General features: G+C 41.3%; 2 protein-coding genes across 49 annotated transcripts in view; one reads left to right on the top strand and one right to left on the bottom strand.

Annotated features, from left to right (window-relative positions):
* The window catches only part of SH3D19 (SH3 domain containing 19), a 196,931-nt gene that overhangs the window by 31,615 nt on the left and 149,249 nt on the right, over window positions 1–16,067 (top strand). The window lies entirely within an intron of this gene.
* Window positions 2,966–11,930, bottom strand: PRSS48 (serine protease 48). The gene is made up of 6 exons (XM_081544048.1): window positions 11,695–11,930; window positions 10,741–10,782; window positions 10,402–10,564; window positions 6,316–6,581; window positions 5,471–5,640; window positions 2,966–3,368 (listed from the first exon to the last, which is right to left on the bottom strand). Exons 1-6 carry the CDS (start codon window positions 11,735–11,737, stop codon window positions 3,099–3,101), a joined length of 954 nt encoding a protein of 317 aa, XP_081400174.1. The 5' UTR covers window positions 11,738–11,930; the 3' UTR covers window positions 2,966–3,098.

Here is a 16,067-nt window from a genome sequence, read left to right as displayed (position 1 = left end):
GCTCAATAAAGGACAGAAATGGTATGGACCTAGCAGAAGCAGAAGATATTAAGAAGAGATGGCAAGAATACACAGAAGAACTGTACAAAAAAGATCTTCACGACCCAGATAATCATGATGGTGTGATCACTCACCTAGAGCCAGACATCCTGGAATGCGAAGTCAAGTGGGCCTTAAGAAATATGACTGCAAACAAAGCTAGTGGAGGTGATAGAATTCTAGTTGAGCTATTTCAAATCCTAAAAGATGATGCTGTGAAAGTGCTGCACTCAATATGTCAGCAAATTTGGAAAACTCAGCAGTGGCCACAGGACTAGAAAAGGTCAGTTTTCATTCCAATCCCTAAGAAAGGCAATGCCAAAGAATGCTCAAACTACTGTACAATTGCACTCTTCTCACACACTAGCAAAGTAATACTCAAAATTCTCCAAGCCAGGCTTCAGCAATACGTAAACCGTGAACTTCTAGATGTTCAAGCTGGTTTTAGAAAAAGCGGAGGAACCAGAGATCAAATTGCCAACATCTGCTGGATCATCGAAAAAGCAAGAGAGTTCCAGAAAAACATCTATTTCTGCTTTATTGACTGTACCAAAGCCTTTGACTGTGTGGATCACAATAAACTGGAAAATTCTGAAAGAGATGGGAATACCAGACCATCTGACCTGCCTCTTGAGAAACCTGTATGCAGGTCAGGAAGCAACAGTTAGAACTGGACATGGAACAACAGACTGGTTCCAAATAGGAAAAGGAGTACGTCAAAGTTGTATATTGTCACTGTGCTTATTTAACTTACATGCAGAGAGATGCTGGGCTGGAAGAAGCACAAGCTGGAATCAAGATTGCTGGGAGAATTATCAATAACCTCAGATATGCAGATGATACAACCCTTACGGCAGAAAGTGTAGAAGAACTAAAGAGCCTCTTGATGAAAGTGAAAGAGGAGAGTGAAAAAGTTGGCTTAAAACTCAACATTCAGATAACTAAGATCATGTCATCCGGTCCCATCACTTCATGGCAAATAGATGGGGAAACAGTGGAAACAGTGACATACTTTATTTTTCTGGGTTCCAAAATCACTACAGATGGTGATTGCAGCAATGAAATAAAAAGATGCTTACTCCTTGGAAGAAAAGTTATGACCAACCTAAACAGCATATTAAAAAGCAGAGACATTACTTTGTCCACAAAGGTCCGTCTAGTCAAGGCTATGGTTTTTCCAGTGGTCATGTATGGATGTGAGAGTTGGACGATAAAGAAAGCCGAGCGCCAGAGAATTGATGCCTTTGAACTGTGGTGTTGGAGAAGACTCTTGGGAGTCCCTTGGACTGCAAGGAAATCCAACCAGTCCATCCTAAAGGAGATCAGTCCTGGGTGTTCATTGGAAGGACTGATTTTGAAGCTGAAACTCCAATACTTTGGCCATCTGTTGGGAAGAGCTGACTCATTTGAAAAGACCCTGATGTTGGGAAAGATTGAGGGCAGGAGGAGAAGGGGACGACAGAGGATGAGATGGTTGATGGCATCACCAACTCAGTGAACATGAGATGAGTCAACTCCAGGAGTTAGAGATGGACAGGGAGGCCTGGCGTGCTGCGATTCATGGGGTCGCAAAGAGTCAGACACAACTGAGCAACTGAACTGATAGATATGAGTGACAGAAAGAACGTGGGAAGGGTAGTTGGGAGGCTCAAGTGGAGATTAGAGGAGAGGCGAGGTTGCGAGTTAGCAAAAGTTTTAACTTTTCAAACCTACCTCTCTTCCTTTTTTAAAAAAAATATTAGTTTTTGGCTGCATGGCATGCAGAATCTTAAGTTTCCCCAATAAGGTATCAAGCCTGCACTCGCTGCTTGAAAGTGCAGAATTGTAACCACTGGATTGCCAGGGAAATCGAAATCCCTCTCACCTCATATTAAATGTATATTTCCAGAAACATTGTTTTTGAAAGTTGACTTACCATAAAGTCAACAAAGCTTATATTCATTCAAATGGGAAATGAAAGATGATTGAAATATAAAGGAGTATAAGTAGAATTATATTAGATAGTACAGAAGGAAGATAATAACTGAAATCAAGTATAAAACATAGCTCTGAGATCCTTGAAGCCTAAGCAGAAAAGGAAATAGTATAGGTGTTGTGATTATCAACAAAAAATAGCATGCGGACTTCCCTGGTGGTCCAGTGGTTGAGAAGTTGCCTGCCAGTGCAGCGGGCACTGGGTTGGATCTTTGATCGTGGAAACTTCCTTATACCATGGGGCAGCTAAGCCCACGTGCCATCACTACCGAGCCTGCACACTTAGAGCCTGTACTCTGCAACAAGAGATGCCACTGCAGTGAGAAGCCCACGCGCCACAACTAGAGACAGCAACAAAGACCCTGCACAGTCATAAATTTAGAAAAGTAAAAAGAAGCGTGCTAGTTAGCAAGAGAAATAATCTTTTACTTATAAATATTTAAAGTACTTTATTATAGAAGTAACAGTAACCCATTTAGGTCCAGATTCCTAAAACCGAAACCTCAGCTCTTGAGCTGATTTCATTAATCCACTTTTGGTGGTAGTCATGTAAGTATTTCAAAAACTTAAAAATTTCAGAAATATTCAGAACTGAAACACATATGTGGATTTCTTATTTGATACCTTGCTACAGAGGGGAAGTATAAGATAGTAGAGGAAGAAGAGAAATACAGACCAGGTAAGAAACTCATAATGTGACCCATGGGCACCAAGTAAACCCTTAATGTACTTTCTTGAGGACCTTACTATTTGCCTTTTTTTTCTTGCTGGCTTCTGTGGGCTAGTTCATTTGTGTCCACATACTTCTTCATAGAGGGCATCCTTCCTGCCTTTTAAGTTGCATTGTCAAGGACAAAGAATGCCATATACAAAATGGCACTCTTTATTTCTCAGCTGTAGGCATTCCAGCCAGTAAAACCTACTTCCAGAATCAAGGACCTCAAAACCAGAATCATTTCTAATTATTTTAATAAAGTCATCCAGAGTTCCCAGTGACAGTCTGTGTGAGTTCCCTGCCCCGAGTGCTTATTCTCCACACCTTCCTTCCTAGCCATGTCCTTGGTCAGCAGCATCAGCTACACTGCCTACTCTCCTAGTAAAATGTTAGACCCAAAGGCACAGGAGGGTCCCATTAGAGCCAGAGAAAGCAGTACAATAGAGAATAAGAAGTCAGATAAGTCCAGGTTGTTGGCACCCTCAGCTCTTGAGATAATGGTGATAATCCATTTTTGGTAGTAGGTCACGTTGGTGTAGACTCCAGGAAAAGAAATACCACATCCTGTTCCCCAGCTTGACAATCCTATCAGGATCCATATACCATCAATATGACATGCCAGAGGCCCTCCAGAATCACCCTGCAGAAGAGATAAAGATCATGAGCACAGTGAAGAAGGGCCATGAAGAGGAGAGTGGTCGTCAGGAGTGGAAGTTCCTTACCACAGAGCAGTGAAGCCCATAGAGCTATAAAACTCAGAAGGGAGCCGGACCTCCTACCACTTAGGGGAGACACTAGAAACTTAGAATCATGGAATCTGAAGTTGGCAGAGACTTGAGCTAAATATATGAGTGGTTTCAAAATACTTACCTGTGATTAAAAAGAAATAAAGATTTTGAGTTTTTCACTAAAGTTAAATTCATTGAGGGAACTCTCTTTATTTTTCTATTTTTAGGTCCTTATTGCCATTTTTAGTGTTTAAGTAATTTTTCCTTATATAAAATGGTGGTGATAGTAGTTGATAGTCTCTCAGTCTTCCTCTTTTCTTGGTAACAGCTTTATTAAGATGTAAATCACATACTATATAATTCACTCATTTAAAGTGTACAGTTCAATTTGTATATTCACAATGTTGTTTGACCATCACCACAACCCTTTTGTGTTACCCCCTAAAGAAACCTTATACACTTTAGCAGTCACCCTTTTCCTCCCATTCCTTCCAGCCCTAGGCCAACCAATTATCTACTTTCTTTCTCCATGGATTTGCATATTATGAACATTTTGTATAAAAGAAACCATATAATATATGACTTTTTATGTCTCTCTTCATTCACTTAGCATACTCTTTTCAAGGTTCATCCATGTTATAGTGTGTGTATGTACTCCATTCCTTTTTTATAACTGAATAATATTCCATTATATTGACATACCACATTTTTGTTTATCTAGTCATCAGTGGATAGACATTTTAGTTTTCACTTTTTTGGCTACTATAAATTTTGGTGCGGTGAATATCATGTACAAATTTTTATATGGATATATGTTTTCATTTTTCTTGGATGTTTACTTTATAGTAGAATTCCTAAATTATATGGTAAGTCCATACTTTTGTGTGTGTGTGTGTGTGTGTGTGTGTAAGTCTATACTTAACCTTTTGAGATTTTCCAGAATGACTGTACCATTCTACATTTTAACTAGGTATATGAAAATTCCAATTCTTTGCCAACCCTTATTATTATCTATCTTGATTATAGTCATCCTAGTGGGTATGAAGTTGTGTCACTGTACACTGATTTTTTTTAATAATGAATATATAGATAGGAAATTTTAGCAGAGATGTAGAAGAATATGTGCATGTGTGTAAAAGAGAGAGGCAGGGAGGAAGTAAAACCCAAGTGGTGGTTTTAGAACTGAAAAATAAAATATCTGAAATCAAAATCTCACTAGATGAACCTAGCAGGAAAATGTAGATAGTGGGAGAAAGAAGCAATGATATAGCAATGATATAGGTTAATTTAAAGTATCAAATTTGAAAAACAGAAAAGGGTAAAAATTAGACAACGAGTATTAGGGACTTGTGTGACAATATCAAAAGGTATAACTTATAAACTCCCAGCTTTAACTAGAAGAAGAAAAGAAAGAAATGAGGCAGAATAATAGTTGAAGAAATCATGAATGAAAATTTCCCAAATTTTGATGAAAGGTAAAAGAATAGATTAAAACAACAACTCAGTGAATCCCAAATAGGATAAAGACAAAGAAAACCACACCTAGCATATGACATTCAAACTTCTAACAATCCAATATGAAGGAAAATATATTGGATGAAGCCAGAGAACAGTACATCACACCCAGTGGAGGAAGACACAAATGATTGCTGATTTTTCATCAGACAGGTATGATCAGGAGACAATGGAATGACGACTTCTAAGTGTACAATGAAATGTTTCTTCCTTGAAAAAATTTAAAAGTTGGCATTTCTATGTTAACCTGTTAACATATTTATGAAAACATATGAGACTATGAAAACCCAAACACCAGTAGTTAGCATTACTATAGATCAATAGTTGAAGAGATTAAATTAATAGATAAAGTTTAAGTGATTTATCCAGATGAAAACAAGGATTTTTGTAAGAATGCTTGTCTCCTGATTCCCAATTCACTGTTGTTTACAGATGGGCAAACCTGGATCCAAATTAAGATGTCATGTTACAATTAAAAATTTCAAGAGCAAACCCTAACCTGGCAGGTATCCTTCCCTTTCTTAAGATCACCGGCACAAATCATGGTTTCCTCGATGACCGGCTGTGTTTGCGGCAAGAAGGAGCCCAGTGGGTTGTAGATGTTTTCACATTTCTGGCGTTCAATGATGGGTACTTCTGCTTCCTGGAGGATGGCAGGGTAATCAGCATCTGTCGAGATAAATAGGAATGAAAGGAAAAGCAACTTGGAACGGTAGGGGCATCATTAAGTCATGACATGCAGACATATCGGAATGGTAATCCAAAAGCAGAATACAGTCACTTTCTCATCATGTTGGCTAATGGAACAGTTATGTAGCATAGTGAATCTAAAACAACGGATAATTCAAAATTCTGTTTGCGATTTTTCTGATGTGCCACCTGGGGCATTCTTAATGTTCTAGATAAAGAGAAATTCTGATATATTTTGAATAAGTAAAAATGTGAATATTTAAAGTATTTAAAGAGTTGACACAACACTGTGGAAACAGATTAAATAAGCACTAGCCTCTTTCCAAACTTTAAATGAGATTTGTTAACCTCTGTTTCAGAGAGGTAATTATGTATTTAAATTGTTAGTATTAAAAAATAAATAGTTAAAGAAATATATATATAAATTTTTAGTATCTGTTCTTACCAGTATAGCTAGATTCTAGCCAAAATATGAGTTAATAATCATATAAATAGGCAGGTATTTTATTTGAAAACTTCTAGAGAGTGTCAATTGGTTGATCTGGTTTTGTAGAAAATCTTTGCTACAGTATTGAAGTGCCCAGAATATGAATACCCTGAAGTGGGTACGGGAAGGTGATGTATAAAACACCCCCTGGTTGTATGCATTCTCACCTTCTTCTTTCAGTTTTCCCCATCCAGTCACCCAGCAAGAGTCTGGAATTATCAACTGCTTTTTTTTGACATTGGACAAGCAAATGGGCAGGATGGAAGAACTGTAGGTGACTCGAGAAAACAGCCTCAACAGGCCAATGTCTCCACTGATATTATTGTAAGTGGGATGGACGACAACTCGGTTCACACGATGTATCACGCCTTCATCTAGGTTGTCCATATCAATTGACCCCAGCTGCACAGTGTATAAGAAAGGAATCCATGTCCTGAGGGGAAGAGAAAGAGGAAAATAAAAGTGTACTGTGCTTCTCTGCTTACAGCTGGGCCACAGCAAGCTGCCTTTGTGTGGCTGAGTCTTTGGGGAAGAAAGGAGAGTAATAGACTTGGAATTAACCAGGCTGCTTCCAGCTTGGCATAGGTTTCGTATGTCTCCTTTTCTCCTACCCCACCTCCCTGAGCACTCTTTCTTTTGTTGTCTAGTGTTTCTGTGGTATCCTTTTTATTCTAATGGCCAGAGTTTTGTCTTACGGTTTTTCTCTCGTTCTTTTAGTCACCTCTGCTGTTCTCCATTCTTTCAGCCATCACAAATATGCTTAGTAGTTATTGTTTTATTTTCAGTTTTGATTTCTGAGCACTAGACCTTTATTTCTGCATAAGAAATTGAAGCAAAATATAACCACCAAGTTTATATACGTGTGTGTCTGTGTGTTCATGTAATTTAAAATGTCAAGTAGTTTGATAAGATTTACAAAATAAATGAAAGACAGACATTCTCTGCCCTACTGCCCTCAATTCTTGCTATCCAAAGGCAATCACTTTCAACTGTTAGCTCTTTCTTCTAGCATTTTCCCTGTATTTTTAAGAAACCCTATATATTGCCATTAATTCTTTTTCAATTTTAGAACATTGTATTCCTATGTACATGGTGAGGATTGAACCAACAATTACAGCCACTTCACCCACTTCTTTTCACCATCCTCCTAATCTAGCATAACTTTTTGTCACATTACTATTTAATATGTATGTTCTGTGACTATGAAAACATTCAGCTCCTGGCCATATTTGGAACTGTAATTATATTTCTTTTTTTTTTTTTTAATAAATTTATTTATTTTAGTTGGGGGCTAATTACTTTACAATATTGTAATAGTTTTTGCCATACATGGAACTGTAATTATATTTCTTGTAAAACTTTTTGCTTCTTCAGTTCAGTTCAGTTCCTCAGTTGTGTCGACTCTTTGCAATCCCATGAATCACAGCACGCCAGGTCTCCCTGTCCATCACCAACTCCCGGAGTCCACCCAAACCCATGTCCATCGAGTCGGTGATGCCATCTAACCATCTCATCCTCTGTTGTCCCCTTCTCCTCCTGCCCTCAATCTTTCCTAGCATCAGGGTCTTTTCAAATGAGTCAGCTCTTCACATCAGGTGGCCAAAGTATTGGAGTTTCTGCTTCAACATCAGTCCTTCCAATGAACACCCAGGACTGATCTCCTTTAGGATGGACTAGTTGTATCTCCTTGCAGTCCCAAGGGACTCTCAAGGATCTTCTCCAACACCACAGTTCAAAAGCATCAATTCTTTGGCACTCAGCTTTCTTTATAATCCAACTTTCACATCCATACATGACCATTGGAAAAACCATAGCCTTGACTAGATGGACCTTTGTTGGCAAAGTAATGTCTCTGCTTTTTAACATGCTGTCTAGGTTGGTCATAACTTTCCTTCCAAGGAGTAAGCATCTTTTAATTTCATTGCTGCAATCACCATCTGTAGTGATTTTGGAGCCCAGAAAAATAAAGTCAGCCACTGTTTCCACTGTTTCCCCATCTATTTCCCATGAAGTGATGGGACCAGATGCCATGATCTTAGTTTTCTGAATGTTGAGCTTTAAGCCAACTTTTTCACTCTCCTCTTTCACCTTCATCAAGAGGCTCTTTAGTTCTTCTTCACTTTCTGCCATAAGAGTGGTGTCATCTGCATATCCGAGCTTATTGATATTTCACCTGGCAATCTTGATTCCAGCTTGTGCTTCCTCCAGCCCAGCGTTTCTCGTGATGTACTCTGCATATAAGTTAAATAAGCAGGTGACAATATACAGCCTTGACGTACTCCTTTTCCTATTTGGAACCAGTCTGTTGTTCCATGTCCAGTTCTAACTGTTGCTTCCTGACCTGCATACAGGTTTCTCAAGAGGCAGATCAGGTGGTCTGGTATGCCCATCTCTTTCAGAATTTTCCACAGTTTATTGTGATCCACACAGTCAAAGGCTTTGGCATAGTCAATAAAGCAGAAATAGATGTTTTTCTGGAACTCTCTTGCTTTTTCGATGATCCAGTGGATGTTGGCAATTTGATCTCTGGTTCCTCTGCCTTTTCTAAAACCAGCTTGAACATCTGGAAGTTCATGGTTCATGTATTGCTGAAGCCTGGCTTGGAGAATTTTGAGCATTACTTTACTAGCGTGTGAGATGAGTGCAATTGTGCGGTAGTTTGAGCATTCTCTGGCATTGCCTTTTTTTGGGATTGGAACGAAAACTGACCTTTTCCAGTCCTGTGGCCACTGCTGGGTTTTCCAAATTTGCTGGCACATTGAGTGCAGCACTTTCACAGCGTCATCTTTCAGGATTTGAAATAGCTCAACTGGAATTCCATCACGTGCACTAGCTTTGTTCGTAGTGATGCTTCTTAAGGCCTGCTTGACTTCACATTCCAGGATGTCTGGCTCTAGGTGAGTGATCACACCATCATGATTATCTGGGTCGCGAACATCTTTTTTGTACAGTTTTTCTGTGTATTCTTGCCACCTGTTCTTAATAGCTTCTGTTAGTTCCCTACCGTTTCTGTCCTTTATTGAGCCCATCTTTGCATGAAATTTTCCCCTTGGTATCTCTAATCTTCTTGAAGAGATCTCTAGTCTTTCCCATTCTATTGTTTTCCTCTATTTCTTTGCATTGATCGCTGAGGAAGGTTTTCTTATCTCTCCTTGCTATTCTTTGGAACTCTGCATTCAAATGGGTATATCTTTCCTTTTCTCCTTTGCTTTTCGCTTCCCTTGCTTTTTCTGGAGCTAATAATATGGTCTCACTTGTTTGCTTTTTTAGTTTTCTATGTACCTGTCACTAACTCATCAGTTTTCCCCAACTGTCTGCCAAAAGTGTAAATCTCTCAATATGTTGATGCTGTTAGGCATTCTATCAATATTATTCTTTTTTTTTTCAGGCCTGTGCCCTGTAACTCCAATCTTTGTACTTTTCTGTCTGATTTTCTTGAGGGTTCTCTTCTGTGTTGTATTTTTTTTTTTTTTTTTTGATTTCATGTTTTCCTTTTCCCTCCATTTTGGTGAAGCATATTCAACTATACCTTCCTGAGAAATTGTGCCTGAGAGGTCATATTTTTGCTGCTTTGTGTATCTGAGAATGTCTGATTTATATCCCACACTTGTTGGAGAGTTTGTAGATATGGGTAGACTTATAAGTTGGAATTCTCTCAGCATTTTGAAGTTATTACTTTATTTGAACTTTTTGTTATTGAAAGGTTTTGTTGTTTTGTTCTTTATATATGTCACCTATTGTGGCACAACAAATTATCATAAAGCTTAGAGGCTGAAAACAGCAAGTGTTTCACAGTTACTGTCCATCAGGAACCTGGTTCCCTCCGAGCAGGCTGTCTGAAGGTGGTGTGCAGTGTCATCAGCTCAGAGAGGGTCGGTCACGTCGTCATTAGCCGTTGGCAGGAGACATCAGTTTCACATGGGCCTCTTTCCTCACTGCTGCTCACCACATGGTCCCTTGCATCTCTCGCAGACTGTGTTTGTTACCCGAAACAGCGTAAGACAAAACTCCTGACTGGTGTTTAGGAGGTGATTTGGTGATAAGTAAGAAAAATTTCTAATATAGTGACCACTTTCATCATTCTTTTTTTTTTTTTTTTACCTCTGTGCCCTCTCCCGAGTCCAGGATGACCTAGGTTTCCTTCTGCCTGCTTGTCTTGGAACTTGCCTTTGTCTGTTGGTTCATTCATGGATTCGTTCAGTTACTTACTGAGAACCTATCTCGGTGTGTCCTAATCACCAACTGGAACTCACGTTTGTAAGCAGTGTGCTGCTGTCACTATCCACCTGTCACTGATGAGGGAGCCCCCACAGATGTGGGAGTTGGCGAGCCTCAGGCTGACCTGCCAAGGCCAGCGGATGGCAGCAGCATCCTTGCCACCCACAACACGGCCTGAGTATACAGGTCGTCCACACACTAGAGAAAAGAGGAGAGAGAAATGTCAAAGTCCGGTTATCCTGTTCTGATCCCCATCTTCTCATCGTCTCCAAACTCCCATCCATTCCCAGGACCTGAGTCCTCCCTAGCCTCCATTCTCTGTCCTATTCCAGTTCCAAACCCAGCAGTCTTGGACCCAAGTGGAAACCACTCACCTGACTGGAGAGTTTTCTTTTGGAAAGAGGATAGGAAAGACCCTAAAACAAATACACTGTATCATTAATATATAACAACACCTCTTATATATCCAGATTTTCTGAATAGAAAGGCTCTCTCTGACTTCAATTTCTCAGACTGGTGTTAAAGGCCAAATTTTTATATCTACCTATTAGTAGAAATCTTGCTATTGACATACTTACGTGACTTTAGCAGCATGTATGGAACATAATTTAACTTTTACTTAATGATTCACTGTCTCCTTCAGGAATATCAAGTATGTGAGGTTGTAAATACATTCATGCCTTCAGATGTTTTTAAGGTGTATAAGCTGTTTACTTTTGTTGTGTTTTCTTCAACTGAACTAGCATTTTGCAGTATTTGTGTCTCTTTCTTTTTTGCTACCTATTATCTTTTTGCTACCCTCAGCCAATCCAGCTTTTAAATCACCATGGGCTGGAAAAATAAATGAACAGTATAATTCCTGAAATCAAGGACAGGCGTTTGTACTTTCAGTTCCATTTCCTTGAATTACTATTTTCCTTGATTTTTTTTAGCCAAATCACTCATCTCGTCCAAGTCTTGGATCCAATAGCTTCTTACAGAAACCTTCCTGATCCACCCTGTTTAAAATATACTGCCTCTCGGCACTCGGGAGCCCCTTTCAGGTCACAGTATTTATTGCTTTCTAACCCGCCTTATCATTTACATATTTGCTATATGCATTGACTGCAACCCCGCCCCCCTCCCTGAGGGCAGGGACCTTTGTGTTTACTGCTATTTCCAAGAGCCCTGATTTGTTTGGAGCCTGACACAGAGGGTCCCCTCAGACTTTCTCAGGGCACACCCTTCAGAAGTCACATCCCACCTGTGCAGTGTCCTAGTAGTCTATATGGTAACTTCTTGAGCCAAAAAACCTCTGCCTCCCCCCGACCTCCACCTCAGGGGCTCACTCAGCAGAAGGGACAGCAGGAAGACACAGCCCACGGGACCCATATTTCTCTCCTCAGTGTCAGCACTTCCTGCTCTCTGGACTCGGGCTCCCAGGGTGAGGCCAGCTGGGGAGCAGCCTCAGAAGAGGGGCAGGAGCAGCTTCTCCTCCTGGCTGGATCCTCGGCTGTACCCGCCTCCTCCTCCTCCTTGTTCCTCACCCTGGCCAGGAGCTGAAGAGACCAGACTTGAGAAGTGCAGCTGTGGGACCAGGAGAGGCGCTGTGCTCGAGGTGCCCCCTGCTGTCCGGGGGGGCAAAGTGTCTGGGGCTTTTGCCTCTGGGGGTGGGGAGGGGTGAGCGGTGGGCACAGTTGCTGCTGCCCAGGGCAGGTTGGAGGGCCTGGAAAGGAGTGGGACCCTGTCTCTAGTAAGGAAATGGAAGATCTGCAGGATTCTTCACAAGGAAGACATGAAAAAGAGGAAATTAACTCAAGACCTGGCTAATTTTTTACAATTTTTTGGTTTCTTTTTTTTTTCCATCTTCATTTACAGTGTTAGCCATAGAATGTATTGCAAGTTAGATTTTCTGGGAAATAGACTGTAAGTCAGAGATTTGTGTGCAGGAAGTTTATTGGGAAGGAGTCTTAGGATCAACATCTTGGTGGGGGTGGAGGTAGATGGAAGCAGGATTTGGCAAAGGGAAGGTTAATGTGATGCATTGGCAACAGAGGCCTCAGCCAGTCCCACAGGTTGCTCTGGAGCTCAGATGGCCCTTCAAATATGGCCTGAAATGAGACGGGAAGGCTGGATCCTTGAACTTCTAAAGGACTGGGTGCAGATTGCCTCCTGGAGGGGGCATTACCTTGGGAGAAAGATGTCTCTGGTGGCAGCCTTGGAATGGACTTGCCTTTGAGCTGTCAGCGCCCAACACTCCTGGTTGATAGGAAGGTGAAAGCTTCAGTCCTGCCTCTGCCACAGAATGTTTCTCTGTGCCTTTCATGTTTTCTGTCCCCATTGTTTATAGGTGCTAAGTCTGCGGAGGCAGCATTTAGTAGTGTTAAAGCATGTTGTTGCTCTTTTGTATCTTAAACTTTAATGAATTTTGAAAAAAACACCATAATAATTTTTAAAAATACCAGAAAGTGTAGCTGTTTTGGTAATTGTTATTCAGTTATAAGCAACAGAGACTCACTTAAACTAGCTTAAACAGTGAGAGACTGTTTTAAAGATATTATGTGGGCTGAAATGTATCTCCCCCCTCTCTAGTTGTATAGTTGCAGTCCAAATCCCAAGTACCTTAGACTGTGATAATATTCTTAGATGGCGTCTCTAAAAGAGGTCATTGAGGTTAAAAAGAGGTCATGTGTATGTGTGCTCAGTTACTCAGTCACGTGTGACTCTTCGCCAGCACATGGACTGTAGCCAGGCAGGCTCCTCTCTCCATGGGATTCTCCAGGCAAGAATACTGGAGTGGGTTGCCATTTCCTTCTCCAAGGGATCCTCCTGACCCAGAGATAGAACACTCATTTCCTGTATTGGCAGGTGGATTCTTTACCACTAAGCACCTGGGAAGCCCCAAATGAGATCATTACGATAGGCCTAACCCAGTATGATGGTGTCCTTATAAGAAGAGGACATTTGAACACAGACGCACACAGAGAGTGAAGAAGGCCCAGAAAACCTGGATCGGATTGTCCCTTTGGTTGCTCTGAAGGAACCCACCCTGCTGACTTCTCACGTCTAAAACTGTGAGAAAACACTTTTCTGGTCTTAAAGCCCCAGCCTCAGCAAACCACTGCAGGTATCTGAGACCCAATAGGAGAACAGAGTGAGAGGACCTCTGGGGCTATGCTTGGACAGACTGGAGCCCAGAGCTGGAGACCAGAACTGACAGGGGGCTTTGAATCCATGACGTCTTGAGGGCTCGGGGCAGCTGTTCCAAATCCTCACACTGGTCCTCTGCCACCTTGCATGTCTTTTCATTCTGTCCCACTGTAAACTACTCAAGTTTTTTCTTATTTTCTGTTCAAGTTCCAAGGAATTTGAACAGATGATCTTTTCTTAGCAGGCCTAGGTTCATGGCTATGAACTGTACATGTCCTCGCAGTACAATGCCCTGGCGTCTGTGCCCTCGTGTGTGATGAGCATGTAGGGATGTGTCCAGCTCAGCCACAGGGACTGTTGTGGTGGGGAAGTGCCGCATGTGCTGTGTCTCAGGACAGTAAGGTGTTTACCTCTGGCAACATATTTTTCAGATTTTAGAAGTGGACACCTCAAAAAAATTAATCCTTCCTCTATTTTCTTACCTACTGCCATGACTATCAGTTAGGTAAATTATAACCTAACTGATATTTTGCAAATCTAGTTGTCTTCATTTGTGATTGCTTGAGGGGTTTGGATCCTGATTTAACATCAATTCTAAGAAAACATTTTGATACTATCAAGGAAATTTGATCGTTAACTGGGTATTACATGGTATGAAAGAATTATTGTTAATTTTGATAGTGAGTTATGTAAGCAAGTGTCCATTCTTACAAGAGTGAGAACCCGTGAGTCCTTTCTAAATCTAAGCTAAACGCTTGGGAGTTCCCTGGCGGTCCACTGGTTAGGACTTGGCACTTTCACTGCCGTGGTCCCAGGTGCAGCCCCTGGTCTGGGAACTGAGACCCCACAAGCTTCATGGGGTGACCAAAAAGCTGAACTCTGGTATCATAGTGGAGAAATCTCCTCTGGTCTTCAGCCCACAGTGCTGTTATTTTCATGGTGATGACTGCACGACCTTAAAGAAGTCACCTTTCCCCTAAGGCCTGTGTTTTCCCTTTGTACCATGAAGGCACTAGAATCAGCTGATGCTCTCAAAGTTTCTTTGCAGATGTAACATTGATTTATGAATTGCTTATCTATTTGTATTTATTTGTCTCTGTCTATTGCCTCTGTTATCCCTCTACAAATACTTTATTTTTAATTTAGCCATCAAGAAACATTTTGGGTGCGTCTCCCATTTTAATGCTCCTTTGCTTCTTCTAAGAAAGAAAGTACGAGCTGAAGCAAAAGAGTAAGCGTTTAATATCCATTCTAGAGATTTCCCTGGAGATAACTCTTCCAGCTCTGTGTCTGTCTCATCATGCCCTATCTTTGGGTCCTAGATTCTCTGTTCCCGGACTGTTACCCTGTTATCATTATCCTCAAATACCTCTCTTGGTTTGGGAAGTGGCAACATGGTGGTGTTGGTGAAAGCTTTATTAGTTGCCACGTGGCTTGTTGCCTAGTTGCCTTTTCATCTCTGTGAAATGGGAATTACTAATACCCCACAAGATTTGGGTAGGATTTAAATGAGATAGAGGGCAAGTACTTAGACTATTTAAGCACAAAACAATAAACAGTAGCCACTGTTTTTATTAGTGTTTTTGTTGAACTAATATCCCAGTTTTAAGTCCTGTCTTAATTCTCTCAAACAGGTCCTCTTGGTGATGCCTTAGATTGATGTTAATGGTGCCTGTAGACCAGGATTTCTCAGCCTTGGCACTATTGATGTTTGAGGCCAGGTGATTCTTTCTTGTCGGGGGCTGTCCTGTGAATTGAGGGATAAGAGGAGAGTGGAGAAGGAAATGGCAACCCACTCCAGTGTTCTTGCCTGGAGAATCCCAGGGATGGCGGAGCCTGCTGGGCTGCCATCTATGGGGTCGCACAGAGTCGGACACGACTGAGGTGACTTAGCAGGGGAGTGAAATGTTGGCTTAAAGCTCAACGTTCAGAAAACTAAGATCATGGCATCTTGTCCCATCACTTCATGGAAAATAGATGGGGAAACAGTGGAAACAGTGTCAGACTTTATTTTTGGGGGCTCCAAAATCACTCCTAATGGTGATTGCAGCCATGAAGTTAAAAGACGCTTACTCCTTGGAAGGAAGGTTATGGCCAACCTAGATAGCGTATTTAAAAGCAAAAAGGTCCATCTAGTCAAGACTATGGTTTTTTCCAGTGGTCATTTATGGATGTGAGAGTTGGACGGTGAAGAAAGCTGAGCGCCGAAGAATTGATGCTTTTGAACTGTGGTGTTGGAGAAGACTCTTGAGAGTCCCTTGGACTGCAAGGAGATCCAACCGGTCCATCCTAAAGAAGATCAGTCCTGGGTGTTCATTGGAACGACTGATGCTGAAGCTGAAACTCCAATACTTTGGCCACCTCATGCGAAGAGTTGACTCATTGGAAAAGACCCTGATGCTGGGAAGGATTGAGGGCAGGAGGAGAAGGGGACGACAGAGGATGAGATGGTTGGATGGCATCACCAACTCGATGGACATGGGTTTGGGTGGTCTCAGGGAGCTGGTGATGGACAGGGAGGCCTGGCGTGCTGCGATGCATGGGGTTGCAAAGATTCGGACATGACTGAGCA

The sequence above is a fragment of the Giraffa tippelskirchi genome, chromosome 11 (genome assembly GCF_054371585.1).
Source record: "Giraffa tippelskirchi isolate mGirTip1 chromosome 11, T2T-mGirTip1v1.2.pri, whole genome shotgun sequence".
Taxonomy (NCBI): domain Eukaryota; kingdom Metazoa; phylum Chordata; class Mammalia; order Artiodactyla; family Giraffidae; genus Giraffa; species Giraffa tippelskirchi.
The sequence above is the reverse complement of the archived record's forward strand: the minus strand, read 5'-3'. Positions and strand labels throughout refer to the sequence as shown.